The sequence below is a fragment of the Hibiscus syriacus genome, unplaced genomic scaffold (assembly GCF_006381635.1).
Source record: "Hibiscus syriacus cultivar Baekdansim isolate YM2019G1 unplaced genomic scaffold, ASM638163v2 tig00112444_pilon, whole genome shotgun sequence".
In the NCBI taxonomy this organism is placed as follows: Eukaryota; Viridiplantae; Streptophyta; class Magnoliopsida; order Malvales; family Malvaceae; genus Hibiscus; species Hibiscus syriacus.
The window spans coordinates 58,865-76,373 of record NW_024063333.1 but is presented as its reverse complement, the minus strand read 5'-3'; the positions used below and the strand labels follow the sequence as shown (position 1 = coordinate 76,373).

Here is a 17,509-nt window from a genome sequence, read left to right as displayed (position 1 = left end):
GTTATGTCCGGTTTCTTTAAATACCCCGAAATTTTATATTGTTAAATGTATTGTATATTACAAGACAACTCATTCAAAATAGAAATGATAGTTCCTTGAACAACAAAGTTTGTAGAGTTGAAGAAACAGCATAAATCCTTTATGTTTTTTCAAGACGTATGATATGGTATTATAGCAGACTCCGAACAAAAAGACTCTCACCTTCCTTCTCCGATGCTATCGCTGTCGCTGAAGTCGGTAATATTTACCGGCGAGAGTATCGGTTGATGATCCGACCCCGAAAGAGTCTTGTTCGTACTCTTGTTTTCGCTGCCACTGTGATCGGATGCATTGGATGTTTGTGATTCTTCATTCATGTAGCTGCCTGTTATATCCTTATAATACCAATCAGTTATATAGCTCGGTTTTGCTGTCACATTGCTCAATTCAATATCTCCTGCAAGCATTGCAAAGACACGGGACATGGGTGGCCGCATCGACGGCGATGCCTGAGTGCATAACAGTGCTACCCTTATCACTCGTAGAGCTTCGTTTTCGTCGAAATCCGCTAATGTTGGATCAAGCAGGCTCAGGAGTTGGTTATTTTCAAGCAGGGTCCATACCTGATTACAAATTAAGAATCATAAGTACTACTTGAACAATTAGTACTGCAAAAGGAAAATTTTCCTTCTGAATTACCCATTCAAGGAGATAAATTCTGTCGTTTTCTATCGAGTTATACGAGTTTGGCCTGCCACTAGTGATCTCCAATGTCAGAACACCGAAGCTGAAAACGTCTGCTTTCTCTGTAAGATGGCCGAGCATCGCATACTCCGGTGCCAGGTAGCCACTTCAAGATATAACATTACACATGTTGAGTAATGTTTACTGATACAAAAAAGTTACAGGCTAGTAAGGTAGGATTGAAGAACAAATTAAAGGGTTGAAAGATCGTACATCGTTCCAGCTACGCGAGTGCTGATGTGCGATTTCTTGTCATCGTAAAGCTTTGCCAATCCGAAGTCGGATATTTTGGGACAGAGCTGTGCATCAAGCAATATATTACTTGCTTGACATCCCTATGAACAATCCTTGGCCTTGAATCCTCGTGAAGATAAGCTAGCCCTCTTGCAGTTGATAAGCAGATATTGAAGCGTGTTGCCCAATCAAGATGCAAATCATTTTTTCCTGCATTTATAGTGCAACAAATCTCATACAATTGTTCATTAATCAACACCGAAAGGCACTATGATGTTGTATTAGAATGCTCTTATACCAAAGAGTGCCTTATCGAGGCTTTTGTTCTCGAGATACTCGTAAACGAGGAGGCACCTATTTCCTTCGATGCAGCATCCGTATAGCTTGACGAGATTACGATGTTGCACTGCTGATATGGTAGCTATCTCAGTAACAAATTGATCCTTCCCCTGGTTTGATGCAACTGAAAGTTGCTTCACAGCTACAACTCTTCCATCAGAAAGTGTACCCTAATGCAAACAACTTAGTAAAATTCTGTAATAAATCATCATTTCTCAGTAATTTCATCCTTGTATGACAAGCAAGTTACCTTGTACACAGGTCCAAAACCGCCTTCTCCTAACTTCTTCGAAGGACTGAAGTCTTCAGTAGCGGCTTTTAACTCAGAATAACTAAACGTGTTTGGTCTGGGGCCAATGCCAAGAAGCACTGCAAAGTCAAGTAAGGTAATTAGTATGCAATAATTGCAGATATGATTTATATATATATTCTCTTACCTTCCTCATCCTCATCTTTTGTTTTCATCTTCAGATAGATAATTGTACATAAAAGTATCAAAGCCAATGCCACCAAAGAAACTGTAACACCTGCAATCAATGCTGTGTGGTTCTTCTCTTCATGATTTCCGGGCGGTATCCCGCTGACGGTTGGTCTGAAATCTGAGAAACGAAATCAATGTAACAGAAAACTGAAGCTAAGCACATGAAGCATTTGTTACATGAACATGTCTTACTTGGAGTAACACTAATAGCCGAAATTAATGGTCCGTAATAACCTTGTTCTGGTATGCAACAAGTCCCCTTACCAGCCCAAAACAGATGAATTTCAAGGTGGTTCTCTGTTACATTAGCAGTGAAAGTAGGAGTTACTGCTCTCTGAACACCACCAGCCTCTCTTGATATATCGAAATCCCTTAATGTACGGTTTCCATGAATATATACATCGAAAACTCGCCTTCCTAGACTCCTCCAAGACTGCGAGATCCGGTCTTCGAAACCCGTCTCTGCAAAGAACAACTTCACAGTATAAAGCCCGTTCTCAAGGCCTAGACCATAGTATCTGAGTGATCCAGGGGATAGCCTTGAAGTCTGATACAGATCCGGAGTGCTGGTTCTTCTCACTTGTCCTCCATAGTTTTCCACGTACAATTGATTTTGTCTGTCTGAAAACAAGCCTCCAGTGCTAACTGCCCATTTCCGTGTACTGGTCACATTAAACGTTGCTGCGCCAAAAGCACTATCATCGGCCTCAAATGTTGTCCCATCGGAAATCATCTGTCGTCCACCGCACTTGATCGAGAAATTTGCATCTGCCGTGTCGATACCGAATTAGATTAGCAGAGAGTATTAAGCTTAACAACAGATACCAGTTCGAAAGTTTCGGATAGTACATCGTGGAGTATTTCTAAAGCATGGGAAGCTTCTTTGAAGGCAGTCTAATCCTGGTAAAAGCCTGAGGAATTTCAAAAAAAATTCTTTATTAGGAACTTTAAAAGAATGCATTCCAAGAAAGTTTAGAAGACCGGAAAATGAGGTGCTGCACAAGGATGATTCACCTTAGACTTGAGCTGTTAAGTGTGAAGTTGTTGGCCACAAGGTTCCTACATAAAATTCCATGAAGCAAGTTTTTATTGGTATTGAATTCAATTGATTATTACAGTTGTTAAAATTCCATGAAACAAGCTTTGGATACACACAGTTGCAAGCCTGGGTTCACCCAAGAAGGCAAGTTCCCTGAGAGTAAATTGTGTGATAAATCTCTGCATAGGGGAGTATAATGGCAGGAAGTATGTAATATGAACATATCACCAGAATCATGATTTTACTATTTGATGGTTAATATCAGGTGGTTAAAAGTTAACTCACATATTCTGGAGAGTTTCACTCTTTTGGCTAGGAATGTCACCTACTAAACTATTGTTTCCAAGAAACCTGCCCATCACAATACCATGAATGAGCATAATAAAGTGGAGATATATATATGAGATATTATGTATTTATATTTTTTAATTTCTAAGTTTATGTTGATCTCATTTTATTATTTTTCATTTACAAATTCGTAATACTTACAAGTCTCGGAGAGAATCCATCGAGAACAAAGCACTTGGAATTGTGCCGGTTAAGTTGTTGAAACTCAAATCCCTGCAAACATGATGTAATTAATAACATGAAGCAAGCGAATATCACAGATTATTGAAGCAGTTCAATTTTGGATAAAACTTACAGCCTTTGTAAATATTGTAATTCCGTGATATAAGATGGCAAAACACCATTGAGCATGACATTTCTTAGAACCCTATAGAAAATGAAAAGAAAAGGATAAATTTAGGTTAAAAAAATCTTTTTCCCCACAAAAAGGGAACTGATGAATTCTAGGAGTATGTTTAACTTACAAGTCAGTCAAGTTCTTTAGATTTCTCACGAAATCAAGAGAAGAACTCCCATTGTATATATCACCAATTCGCCTACATAATATACAAGCATAAACAACAACAACAACATATGTACGTACGTACATGCATGCATCATCAGGAAAGCAATATGTCTCTACTTACAGAGAATTCAATGAGGTTAAATTAGCGAAACTGGATGGTATTGGTCCTTGGAACGAATTCCCTTGAAATCTCCTGTATAACATTTGACAGGCTAGTAAAACCGATGAACAATCTAGTCAAAACTATCCTTCTCAATGAAGATTATAACCAATGTGTTTTTGATGAATTACAACGATGTAAGCTTTGTCCAGTTATTTCCAATAAAGTCTGGTATTTTTCCCGTGAATGCATTGTCAACTCCCCTCCTGCAATTCAACAAAGGTTACAATCAAGAACAGTTAGTGACGAATTTATAAAATTTTAAAAGACTATTAGCCATAAAAAGTAAAAAAAAAAAATATCTAAAATTTACAAAATAAAAGCAATAGGGAAGTGTGTTTATTACACAAGTTGCAGGTTTACAAGGTTAGAAAATGTAGAGGGAATCTGACCACCCAGTCCGTTACTGTTCATGTACCTGCCAGATTTATAAACCAACCATTTGTTCTCATAATTTCACAGGATATATGATCTTTAAACACAGTCATGTACATTCCCCTATGAGAAACTTAAAAAAAAATTAAAACTTACAGTTGTTCTAGGTTGACTAAATTACCAAGCTCAGGAGGCAGTGTTCCAGATAAATTATTATTACTTATGGACCTGCATGACATTGATCCACATATGATATCTTTGAGAAACATGAAAACGAAAAACACACATTCTTACAGCAGATAGAGCTCCTTAAGATTCCCAAACTCCTTTGGAATGGGTCCAGAGAAAACATTGTGTGACAAAGACCTGTACATGGTAAAAATAATTAAATAGCTCAAACAAAGGTGTCTTCTTCTATTTAAGAAATTTGATCATTCGCCCCTAGCATAAAATTCTACGACAACCAAATGCTTTTATCCGATAATATTTGAGTACTCACAGTAACTCTAATCTGGACATGTTTCCAATGAATGCTGGCAAAGGACCAGAGAAGAAGTTTTGATCAATCTTCCTGCATCACAAAACAATATTAAATGAAGATCAAAGGTGAGGAGAAAACAGAGAGATGGAGGGCAAAAAATAACATTCTTACAAGAAACTGAGAAAAGGCAAATCCAAAAGCTCCACTGGTAACACTCCTCGCTTATCTAGACCAACTAACCTCCTGTTACAAGTGTTTACAACATGATTACTAGTACAAACGATGCATTAATTAGCATTAACCTTATTTTGTCTGTCATACTATAATGATATAATAATGGCTTGAAAATATTGCAGAAGAATGACAGGGAAAAAACATACAGTCGAGTAATGTGGCAAACAGTATTACTGTTGAATGAACAATCACATCTAATGGTAGGGTTATTAGAAGGATCCTCAAGCACTGAGTCACTTTGGCTGAGAGCTGCTCCACTGCATGGCTCTCCACTGTGGTTCCATGTATCCGCTGCTTGTGCATCCCATTGTTGGAAGATTGAGTTCATTGCCCTCACTGTTTATATGCAATATTAAAAATTTCCCATTGTTCATATTCTTTTAAACTAAGATATCATTAAGTAGTTTCTCATCTTATACTATGCATGAATCGATTAAAAATAGTTAACTTAAAACACTTGAATGAGTAAAATAATTGTGCTTCAATTTGTTAAGATCAAAGATGGTTGCTTATTGAATAAAATTGTTCCTAAAACAAATTAGTAAGGGACAGTATTATGGACAAAAGGATATAATAACTTTTAGGACTATTATTCTATTAATATTATGATATTGTATGTTTAAATATATTTGAATTTGTTTTTTTATAAATTACAATAATAAATGATAATAGTCGAATTAAGATTTAATGATAAATATATAGATTTTAAATCTGTTTAGAGATAAAAAAAATTTGTTATATATATATATGGACAAGCTAGGTAAAATTAATAAGTTTTACACTAATTTGTAGCCATTAGATTTAAATACATAAATGATTTAGATTTAATTAATATTTATAACTCATAAATAAATGGTAAAATATTGTTTCTTTTTAGTGTTAGGGTTTAAGAATTAGGGTTTAATATTTAATATTCAGGGTTTAGGGTTTGAGATAAAAAGATATTATTTTACAGTGAGTTAAAAATATTTATTTATAGATTATAAATTTTAATTAAGTCTAAGTTATTTATTTATTTAAATCTAATGACTATAAATTTTAATTAATAAGTTTTACATAGTGTAAGTATAAGCTATCCAAAATGTATATAAGCTAATATCTATCACATTTATTTGTTGGAGCTAAAAGCAATAAAGTAATTTCTAGTAAAATATGAGTGCATTTATGGAATTTTAATCAAACTATTTCCCCCCCAAAAAGTCAAGACACACGCTAATTATACTTGATTAACGAAAATGACATATCTAAAATTTGACAAAGTATTAATAAATAAAAAGTGAACAAGCCTTACAAAATGTTTGACAAAGAGATGGATGATAGATAATTTTTTTCAGTGTTGTCAATGAATAATTCTTTGATGATATTATTATATTAATAAAGGTTTATGTCAATGTTATGAATAATTTATATTTGATCGATGACTATGACATATCTAGAATTGTACAATAAACAGTACCGATAAAGAATAAGTAAATATTGACTATATCAACAAGTCTTAAATAACGCTTGATAAAGAGACCAACGAGAGATTTATTTTTAATATTGTCAAAAAATTTATTTTTTTATGATATTATCGTGTTAAATAAGAAACTTTTGTTGAGGGTATTTAAGAATTCATATTGATGTAAAAGTCGTGATTTCTTTATCGCTGGTTGAGATAATGTTTACTGGGTCAAGCATTAATCTTAGTATATTTTGATTATACTGATTTGAAGTTGTTTTAATGGTATATTTTGATTACAGTGTTTTGAAGTTATTTTATTAGTATATTTGGTTCAAATGGTGATATGTTTTTTAAAGGGTTATTTTATATTAGATGAAGTATTTTGGGGATAAATAGAGATTATATTACAAAATTTAAAGTCTATATTATAAAATTTTCTTATTTGAGCATAATTCTTATACAAGAAGGATAGATCTTGTACACTTAAATTAGATCTTTTATGAATCTTTTGATTGAAATAAGTGGTAAAAGATTAAGCGACCTAAATGATAGAAGAGAATGCTATTTTTTCTAGAAGACTTGTTTAAACAAGTACATATAATGTGTGTGCATTATCGATAGAATAAGAAAAATTCTGAGCATAAACCACCTTAGAAGCAATATGGATTCGAATAATTAAAATTTAAAGACATCTATTCGTATATGCTTTAAATATTAAAATAATTTTAAAAATAATATGATCATATATATATATATATATATATATATATATATGATTTAACATCACCACAAAATCTAACACAACTACTAACTTTGAAAGTAAGAAAAATGTAGATGCACATAATTCTTTTGACACTTAACCCAAAAACAGTGATGGAAGAACAACCTAATTTCTCTTCTTCATACGTCTCTATTTGTCAAATTTCAAAAGGAGACTTTTGCTCGGAGAAAACTTTTATTATGTTAGGGTACACATGACTGCAACTCTCTCTCTCTCTCTCTCTTGCAGCAGCAGCAGTAGCAGTTTTAATTTGATGTATAAAATCCAAAGGCATATGGATGTATTTTCACCAAAAGTTATCATATATTAAACAAGTGTTTAATTACAGTTAGGAGGCGAACGAATTTTCAGATTGGATTAGGAACTTATAATATAAAATACAAAATAAAACCCATAACTTATCTGCAACTTTTGTCGGAGAGATCAGAGATTGTGTTACTTTAGTTAATCCCATAATCATATATATATATATATATATATATATATATATAATATGCAGTGTATAAAAATGTACGTATGTATCAAGTAATTAACTATCAATATATACATATATATATATATATAAGGGGAGAGACAGGGAGGGAGGGAGGGAGAGAGAGAGAGAGAGAGAGGAGAGAGAGAGAGAGAGAATACCTTCAGAAGGATCGGTGGTGGCATTCTGGGCACTGATAGATCGGCTACATGAAAAGAACACAACGAAGAAGAAGAAGAAGAAGAAATAGAGCAAGCCTTTCGAACAAGACATGAAAATCATTTTCTTTGTGCTTTGTCTGTTTTTTCCCCCTCATCACAGATGTTTCTCATCATCAGTCGACCACTTATATCGACATCTAGTTTGTACGGCTGCAGTTTGACTTTGGCTAAATTACATTCCAGGTCAATTAATTATTAGTTAAATCACAAATTGGTTATGTTTTTTTTCTAAAAAATATATATAATTTAATTATTTAATCAAAATATTATTATAAACAGATAACTGGGTATTTAATATTAGATTGAATAGTTAAGCGCTCAAGTACAATAATAGATTTAATCCCCAAAACTTATATATTCTATCAACTTGATTATAATTTAAAATAATTTAATGAATTTAACCCTTCATATTTAAAAATTATCACTTTAATACTTTTCTCTCAAATTGTTTGTTCTTCGCCATTCATCATCGTCTCTACTTGTGTACCCTTGTTAATGTGTTGTACGAAACTTGATATTTTCAATTCATTCTAACCATGTATATATTTTATTACTATGTTTTGAGTAAGATATCTGTTATCATTTTATTCATATTTAGCATTTAATATTATAAAATATAAAATATAATTAAAAAATTATGTATATATATGAATCTTAAAAAATATAATATATGCAAGATGATTATAACTATAAAAATTATATATATGAATCTTAGATAACCAGCCACAATTTGCAGTTTCGTTGTTAGAAGCAGATGATATTATTTAGTTCCCTAGCTTCTACTTCTAGTTCTGTGTGTTTTCGTACATGTACTTATTTTATGCTTGGCAATAAATTTATTAAGTTGCTCTAAAAAAAATTTATATGTTATTCAATTTAAAATAATGCCTATATTTAAAAAAAAGTATTTAAATGAATTACAATCTCACAAAAATTAAAGCAAATATTTATAAACATCGATAATTAATAACACATAAATTTAATAAATCATACACATACATGAAATATAATAATAAAAAATTAAAAATCTACGCTGACTAATATAAATATAAACTTAAAATTAATTATATAAATGAGTCATATTGACTTATCGCATTTTAAAATTCGTGTTCATATTTGTTCTCTACCTATGCAGAAACGCACAGATAGAAAAAGAAATCAAAACGGGAAGAAGAACAAAGACCCTCTTCTTCAACACCTCCGCATCGTCACATTCCTCTTCAGGTATGGGCTCCAATCGAGGAGAAATCGTAGGTTTGTAGGGAGTTTTCATGAGGGATGGCGCCATTTCTCCCAATTCTTGCATGTAGCTAAGATCCTTGTCCATTTTTTTATGGTCTTGAGATATGAAAATGTTTGTTGAATCAATTGTAAGAAGCTTGGGAACATTTGTATATGTTTTAATGGGATACACGAGAAGAGAAAGTGGTTGGTATAACAAAGAATGTTGGTTTGACTAATCTATAATCAGTGCTAAGGACAGATAAGTTTATCTCTTGAATTGAACATGGACAGATAAATTTTAGACAAAGAAAAGGTGGATTACATAAGTTTTTGCTAAAATTAGAAGCATTGCAAGAAAAGATTCATGACTATTTAGTTTGTATTTGCTAAATAATTAATGACATAACAGCTAATATAATCTCGAATTTGAGTCAACATATCGATGAATTTGGAGCTGATGAATATTATGTTAGGAATTTACAAAATAAATAATTAAAAACGAGATTTACAAGAAATAAATCAATACAAAAAAATTTATTGTGGTGTATATATCAACCTCTTAAAATAAATAATTTAAATAAAGAATAATGGCACATTTGGTACCTATACTTTGACAAAATATCTTATATGATATACGTACTTCTAAAACGTATGATGTGGTACTTGTACTTTAATTAAATTCTAATATGATATTTGTACTTTTACAAGAGGAGGGACATCTCATTGTCGTTAGAGAAGAGGATCGCTAAATTTGAAGACTTCATGGAGGAAGTCAAGGAGATTAAGAAGTTGTGGAATCACATCTTTATAAGTTAAGAGTCTACGGAGAACAAGTTCAAGGACGAACATGTATATTAAGAAGATATAAATGTAATATTTGACCTATTATTTTGTGTATTATAAAACTTTTGATTTTTCATTAAATAATTTGACACTTACTAATAGTGATAACCTAAATACCATAATAATTAACAAAATTCAAATTCATGTGTATATGTGTGTGTGTGATGAACACTTACTAATTTTATACACCACAATTAAGCATATAATTATAGTGCACTATGCCAACATATATGATGGAGATGGCAATGGAGGAGCAACCATAACCATTTCCTCAAGCATCAGCAAAACTTTCTTCATAGTGGGTCTTAAAGAGATGTCTTCTTGGATGCACCAAAGAGCAACCATTACAAACCTCTCCAGCTTCATCTTCTCCATTAAGGCCTCCACATCGTTCTTGACGATAGCATCGATGGTCCCTTCTGAGAAGCTATCACAAGCCCAGTCTGTCAAAATCACTCTCTTCATCACCAACATCCATTGCTACATTTCTTCTACAACAAATGATTTCCAGCAGCAAGACACTGAAGCTGTCCACGTCGACCTTCATGGTCAAGGGCACGATCTTGAACCATTCGGGTGCTATATACCCCTTTGTGCCCCTAATGACGGTGTTGGTAAATGATTGGTCGATGCCTAAAAGATTCGAATGCCTGAAATCGGAGATCCAAGCCTCGTGGTAGTCGTTGAGGAGTATGTTTTGAGGCTTTAAGACACAATGGATTATTTGTGGGCTGCACTCCTCGTGCGAGTAACAGAGTCCCCTAGCGATCCCCACTGCAATTTGTGTCCTTTGGTTCCATCTTGGTTTAAGATCACCAAAGAGGAAGCTTGCTAATGTCCCATTGCTCATGTACTCGTATACCAACATTCGATATCGACCCTCGTCGCAATATCCGAGCAGATTGACGAGATTCCGATGGTGTGTTTGAGCTATGACACTCACTTCAGTTTTGAATTCCTTGTCTGCGTCTTGAACCACCCTGTCTAACTTCTTGACCGTGACTTCGATCGGATCTTGAGAATCTGATTTGATTACGCCTTTAATAACGATGCCAAAAAATCCCCTTTCGAGCTCCGTCTCGAAACCATTAGTGGCATCTTCAAGCTCCTTGTAATTGTAGCACATTAAGCTGCTTTGTATGCCATTTTTGTTGCTGTGATTTCTTGCAACCCTTTTGTGGTACAAGAAAGATGATGCCATGCATAACACCCCAACTGATACAAAATTGGCAAACACAGAGCTACCTAAGAGCACTGAAATCAGAACTGTCAATGAATTCTGGTCCCGTTTTTTATATACCGTCGATATATTTGGAGGGTTTCTGTGAGCAAATTCAGGTTTTCTCACTTTCACAAAGGCTATGGTAATCTCTTTTTGTGCCACTGTGGAATATTGCCACTGCACAAAGACAATCCTGCAAACAATAAGCTTTGGTCCAACGTCAAGGGCTAATCATCTCATGGTCCAATGTCGGCCAATCGGTGTTTTGTAGTTCGACGAAATCGTATAAACCTTCATGAGAACTCTGGGGATCTGCTTCACAGCCCTGCATGAAATCTGCTCGGCAATTACCATACTCGTAGTTCGGATCAGATAAAGAATAGCCCGGTGAGCATTTACATTGTGGCCTTTGTCTGGTTTAAGCGCGCATATACTGTTGTAGCCACATGTTCCATTACCATACGTACCAAATCCTGTTGTGCAGATATTATCTGGAATGGTGGTTCGATTAATCCAGTTTCCATCGGTGCTGATGGGATTCTTTGGATAACTAGAAAGAGTCAAAACTCCATCAAAATTTAGTGTTACTCTATGATAATAATCTGCATAGTCAACACCATCGTCTTCTCCGTTGAGTGATTGTCTCTGACTGTTTCCTCTCAGTACATAAAACGATCCATCTTCATCAAGCCTCACTTGATAACCCGAATTCGTCTTATTTGCTTGGTCATCAATACCACTAGTGTAGTACGCAATGTAGAAAAACTCGGATTCAATATTAATTGTATTGAGCGAAGCATTTCCATCTTCGCGCAGCTGGAACTGGGATTTTCCCTTCGAGAAGTTGCTCTCTTTATGCCAAGAAGAAAGCTTACCACCCCTTTGGATCACCTGAGTCGGTAACAGAGTATCGGTGGGATTCTCGAAGCTCTCCCACAGTCGCTCGGAACCACCGCCGTAAACCACGAAATTTTCAGTGTCGTTCATTCTTGCAATAACGACATCACCGGTGGTAAACTCGGATGTCCATATGAGTTGGCCATTGGGAACGGTGAGTACGAGTCCTCGATCAGCTGTTAACTCGAGCTTGGATCTTCTTGGAGCTGGTTTACTTCCCCTTGCGTACCAAACTATGGTGCGGGTTGGGATTTTGTGATACCAAGTGGCGAGTTGGAAAAGATCATTATCGTTTTCCAGTTGGTGGAATCCAAAGGCGAAACCACTGGAGGGAGAAACCCATGGTTTTGCATCAAGAGTTGAAAAAGATCATCACGAGTTGGAAAAAGATCTTACTTATTAGTCGTATGATATTTTCTACTTTACGTCGTCGAATTGAATTGGATTGAATTTGATATGTAATTTGTATTCAGAGATAGTTATCTCATAACGCTCGAATTTGATTTACAATTGTTGATGGTTTTTCGATAACTTTATTTACTGTTATAATTTGTTTGTCGATACAATCAGATATGTTCGTATCGTCTTTTACTCGAATTTTTAACACGAATTTTTAGTATTTTTTTATTCTGATATGATCTCAAATGACTAATTTATTCTTTAATTGTTATAAGAAAATATTTATTTAATATACACTTATGATCATAAACATTTTATTGTAATTTTTAATATTTTCTCTTCTTTTAATAAGATTAATGACTTTTATTTACACAAAAAGATATGTTGTTAAAATATTAAGATTTAATAAAAAAAATCGAGCGTTGAATCATTCGATACTATAAATTTTCTTTAGGGTTAAGCACGTAAAAAGAGCCAATCAAGCTTAGAAGATATGATCTTATTGATCATGATTCTGTCATAAATTAACATGGTAGAGTCTATTATAGACAGGTTTTAAATTGTAGCCCGACCACGATGTTAATGAAATATAATCAAAGCCATATTTATTAAAAAAATATAATTTATAAAAAAAATGAGTGAAATTGTTTATCTTTTGCTTCTTATATTTTATTATTTAAGTCATAAATTTTAGATTTATTGAGTCGCGTATTTTTCTTTTTAAATGAATTGAACATTCATTTTTCAAATGATTGAAATTACTTATAACATATATTACTTTATAGTTACCTTCAACTTAATCAAAAGAAAAATTTCTCATTTCTCTCTCATCTAAATAGGATTAAGATTATATTTAGAACTTACTAAAATATAATATATAGAGAGTAAGTTCAGTTCATTTATTTTAGTAAACAAAATTTTAAAATAATTTTAATCTGATTAAAACAAATAATTTAGAAAATTTTTTTTAATAATTAATATAAATGTATCCATCCTCAAAAGTATTTATGAATCTATGGCTAATCATTGGCTAAAATTTATACAACCCTTAACGTACGATTAGGAAATTATGTAGATGAAAGTCGTCGGAGACGATTAAATATGAACCTTTCAGTCAATAAAGAGCTTAATTGAATCGAGTAGTGCCAATGCACGCGGTTTTATTATGTTTAGTCAAAACAAAGAAAACGATGGATTTTGGTGTTTTTTCTTTAGCTAAACAGGGCAAGAGTACATTTATTGACGAGTCGAGCTACTATAAGCTACGAGTCTTTGTACTTTGACTTCTCTAGAGAGGATTAAACGTGTTAACTGCTATTGAAGAATAATCATCGAATGAAAAATCGTAGAAAATAAATATTTTGACCGAATATCAAATGCTTTTAGACACTGAATTAAGGCAATTTTGGTATCCTTAGACACTAGAAAGTGATTATTACCCCTTCACCGACATACCCGACTTTAAGTGTTCCAATAACGTAAGAGAATACGAGAAATGTTTAATGAGAATGATCTTGGAACACATATTGGGTATAAATGTTTTGTACAAAAGATGAATCGGCAATACTAAACACAATTTTGGGGTAAACCCTATATTAATCAAACCTCTTCGTTCATAAATAAACGATATTAATCGTTTAAACGTGTTTAATTTTAGGTCGTTTTATATAATATATTAACACATATATTAAACAGGCTAGACTCAAATAGTAATTTTGATTTGATTAGTTATTTAGTTTGCATATAATTTGTTTATAATTATTCCTTATTGTTCATTCAATATTGTTGATTTAATGTTGTTTTGATTCATTTGCGTGCATGACCTTTCTTTTAGGACGAACTAAATTATAAAGTAATATCTGTTGTAAATACTCTCAATCATTTGACATGAACGTCCAATCACCATTGTAGTTGTTGTTGTTTGAACCCATGACCTCTAAGAATAACAATAATTCCTTTAATCATTGAAGTAAGTTGGTTGATACTAAAAAATCTCATATGATATATGTATTTCTAAAATGTATAATGTGATATTTGTACTTTAATAAAATTATAATATGATATTTGGATTTTAACAAGAGGCGAGATATTTCATCGTCGTTAAAGAAGAGGATCACTAGATTTGAAGACTTCTGGAAGGAGGCCAAGGAGATTAAGAACTGGTTGTGTGTCATCTTTACAAGTTAGAGTTCACGGAGAATAAGTTTAAGGACAGACATGTATCGTAAGAAGATATCAAATATAATACTTGAACTATTATTTTATGCATTTTAACACTTTCTATTGATTTATCATTAATTAATTTGACACTTTTAGTGATAACCAAAATACCATAATAATTAACAAAATTCAAATCCATATATATGTGTGTGTGATGGACGCTTACTATCTTATTATACGACACAATTAAGCAAATAATTATAGTGTACTATGCCAACATATATGATGGACATGGCAAAGGAGGAGGAGCAACCATAATCATTTCCTCAAGCATCAGCAAAACTTTCTTCATGGTGGGTCTTAAAGAGACGTCTTCTTGGATGCACCAAAGAGCAACCATTACAAACCTCTCCAGCTTCATCTTCTCCGTTAAGGCCTCCGCATCGTTCTCAACGAGAGCATCGACTGTCCCTTCCGAGAAGCAATCACAAGTCCAATCTGTCAAAATCACTCTCTCTTCATCACTAACATCCATTTCTACATTTCTTCTACAACAAATGATTTCAAGCAGCAAGACACCGAAGCTGTACACGTCAACCTTCACGGTCACGGGCACGGTCTTGAACCATTCAGGTGCAACATACCCTTTCGTGCCCCTAATGGCAGTGTTGGTGAAGGACTGGTCAACGCCTAAAAGCTTCGACAGCCCGAAATCGGAGATCCGAGCCTCGTGGTAGTCATTGAGAAGTATGTTTTGAGGCTTTATGTCACAATGGATTATTTGTGGGCTGCACTCCTCGTGCAAGTAACAGAGTCCTCTAGCGATCCCCACTGCAATTTGTGTCCTCTGGTTCCAGCTTGGTTTTGGATCACCAAAGAGAAAGCTTGCTAATGTCCCATTGCTCATGTACTCGTATACCAGCATTCGATATCGGCCCTCGTCGCAATATCCGAGCAGCTTGACTAGATTCCGATGGTGTGTTTGAGCAATCACACTCACTTCAGTTCTGAATTCCTTGTCTGTGTCCTGAACCACCCTGTCTAACTTCTTCACCGCAACTTCGAACGGATCTCGAGAATCTGATTTTATTACCCCTTTATATACGATGCCGAACGATCCCCTTCCGAGCTCCGTGTCGAAACCATTAGTGGCATCTTCAAGCTCCTTGTAATTGAAGAAACATAAGCTGCTTTGTATGCCATTTTTGTTGCTGTGATTTCTTGTAACCCTTTTGTGGTACAAGAAAGATGATGCCATGCATAACACCCCAACTAATATAAAGTTGACAAACATAGAGCTACCTAAGAGCACTGAAATCAGAACTGTCAATGAATTCCGGTCCCGTTTCTCGCATACCGTCGATATATCCGGAGGATTTCTGTGAGCGAACTCGGCTTTTCGTACTTTGACAAAGGCTATGGGATTCACTTGTCTGTCCTGTCTCCCATAAGGAAGCGGCAGCGTCTTCTTCACACAGTCTTTGCCATTGTTGAATATTGCTACTGAACAAAGACAATCCTGCAAACAATAAGCCTTGCAGGCATCAGCACTGCAAGGGCTAATCACCTCCTGATCGTAAGTAGGCCAATCCGTGTTTTGTAGTTCGTCCAAATCGTATAAACCTTGATGATAACTCTGGGGATCTGCTTCACAGCCCTGCATGAAATCTGCTCGGCAATCACCATGCTCATCGTTCGGATCGGATAATGAATAGCCCCGTGGGCATTTACACTGTGGCCTTTTGTTGGGTTTAAGAGTGCAGATACTGTTGTAGCCACATGTTCCACTACCGAACTGATTAAATCCTGTAATGCAGATATTATCCGGAATGGTGGTTCTAACATCCCAGTTTCCATTGCTGCTGATGGGATTCTTTGGATAACTAGAAAGAGTCAAAACTCCATCAAAATTTAGTGTTACTTTATGATAATAATCTTCATAGTGAACACCATCTCCTGAGATGAATGATTGTCTCTGGTTGTTTCCTCTCAGTACGTAAAAGGAACCATCTTCATCAAGCCTCACTTGATAACCCGAATTCGTCTTATTTGCTTGATCACCAGTTCCACTATTGTAGTACGCAAAGTAGAAAAACTCCGACACAATATTATTTGTATTGAGCAAAACATTTCCATCTTCAGACAGCTGGAACTGGAATTTTCCCTTCGAGAAGTTGCTCTCTTTATGCCGAGAAGAAAGCTTATCACCCCTTTGGATCACCTGAGTCGGTAACAGCGTATCAGTGGGATTCTCGAAGCTCTCCCACAGTCGCTCGGAACCACCTCCGTAAACCACGAAATTGCCTGTATCGTTCATTCTTGCAAAGGCGACATCGCCGGTGGCGAACTCGGATCGCCAAATCAGTTGGCCTCTGGGATCGGAGAGGACCAGCCCTCGATCAGCTGTTAACTCCGCCTTCGATCTTCTTGGAGCTGGTTTTGTTCCACTTGCGTACCAAACTATGGTACGGGCTGGGATTTTATAATACCAAATGGCCAGTAGGAAGAGATCTTTATCGTTTTCCATCTGGTGAAATCCCAAGGCGAAATCACTGGAGGGAGAAATCCATGGTTTTGCATCCCGAGTGGCTTCGATGGACCTGCCGACCCGAATGTCTCCGGCGCTACTTTGAGCGACAACAAGAGGTAGGAGAAGCATTAGATAAGCTGAAAAGAAAGGAAGGAAAATTGAAGCCATAGATAAACTTGTAGGAAGTTAGATGAGATAAGTTGCTTTAAAAAGAAAGTTGTAGCTTAGTAGTGATTAAGAATTGAGGCTAGTTTCTTGCTTAAATTTTGGAAATATTGTAAACGGGAAATAAATAAATATTATGAAAAATAATATTTTATTATTATTAAAATCATTAATAAGTTCAATTGAGCAATTAAAATTAAAGATAAAATATATAAATGGTCTATAAATTATA

At 34.6% G+C, this 17,509-nt stretch overlaps 2 protein-coding genes and 1 pseudogene across 2 annotated transcripts in view; all 3 read right to left on the bottom strand.

Moving 5' to 3' along the window:
* Positions 1-7,883, bottom strand: part of LOC120179734 (probable LRR receptor-like serine/threonine-protein kinase At1g56140) — a 49,172-nt gene extending 41,289 nt beyond the window's left edge. The window contains exon 1 of the mRNA XM_039185256.1: positions 7,778-7,883. The gene's annotated coding sequence lies outside the window, so the exon portion shown is untranslated. The remainder of the gene's footprint in view (positions 1-7,777) is intronic.
* Positions 198-9,164, bottom strand: LOC120179733 (annotated as a pseudogene).
* A 1,170-nt stretch (positions 9,165-10,334) lies between these two features.
* LOC120179732 (G-type lectin S-receptor-like serine/threonine-protein kinase RLK1) lies at positions 10,335-17,280 on the bottom strand. Its single transcript, XM_039185252.1, has 3 exons — positions 14,852-17,280; positions 11,418-12,348; positions 10,335-11,303 (listed from the first exon to the last, which is right to left on the bottom strand). Exons 1-3 carry the CDS (start codon positions 17,278-17,280, stop codon positions 10,335-10,337), a joined length of 4,329 nt encoding a protein of 1,442 aa, XP_039041183.1.
* Positions 17,281-17,509: the final 229 nt, after the last annotated feature.

What these genes read in the sequence shown, in the direction of transcription:
- LOC120179732 (XM_039185252.1), bottom strand. Translation starts at nt 17,280, where the DNA reads ATGGCTTCAATTTTCCTTCCTTTCTTTTCAGCTTATCTAATGCTTCTC. An exon ending in CCATCATATATGTTGGCATA is followed by an intron (nt 12,349 to 14,851) that starts GTACACTATAAT and finishes TTCTCCCTCCAG; the next exon opens with TGGTTTCGCCTTTGGATTCC. An exon ending in TCCCCAGAGTTCTCATGAAG is followed by an intron (nt 11,304 to 11,417) that starts GTTTATACGATT and finishes GTCTTTGTGCAG; the next exon opens with TGGCAATATTCCACAGTGGC.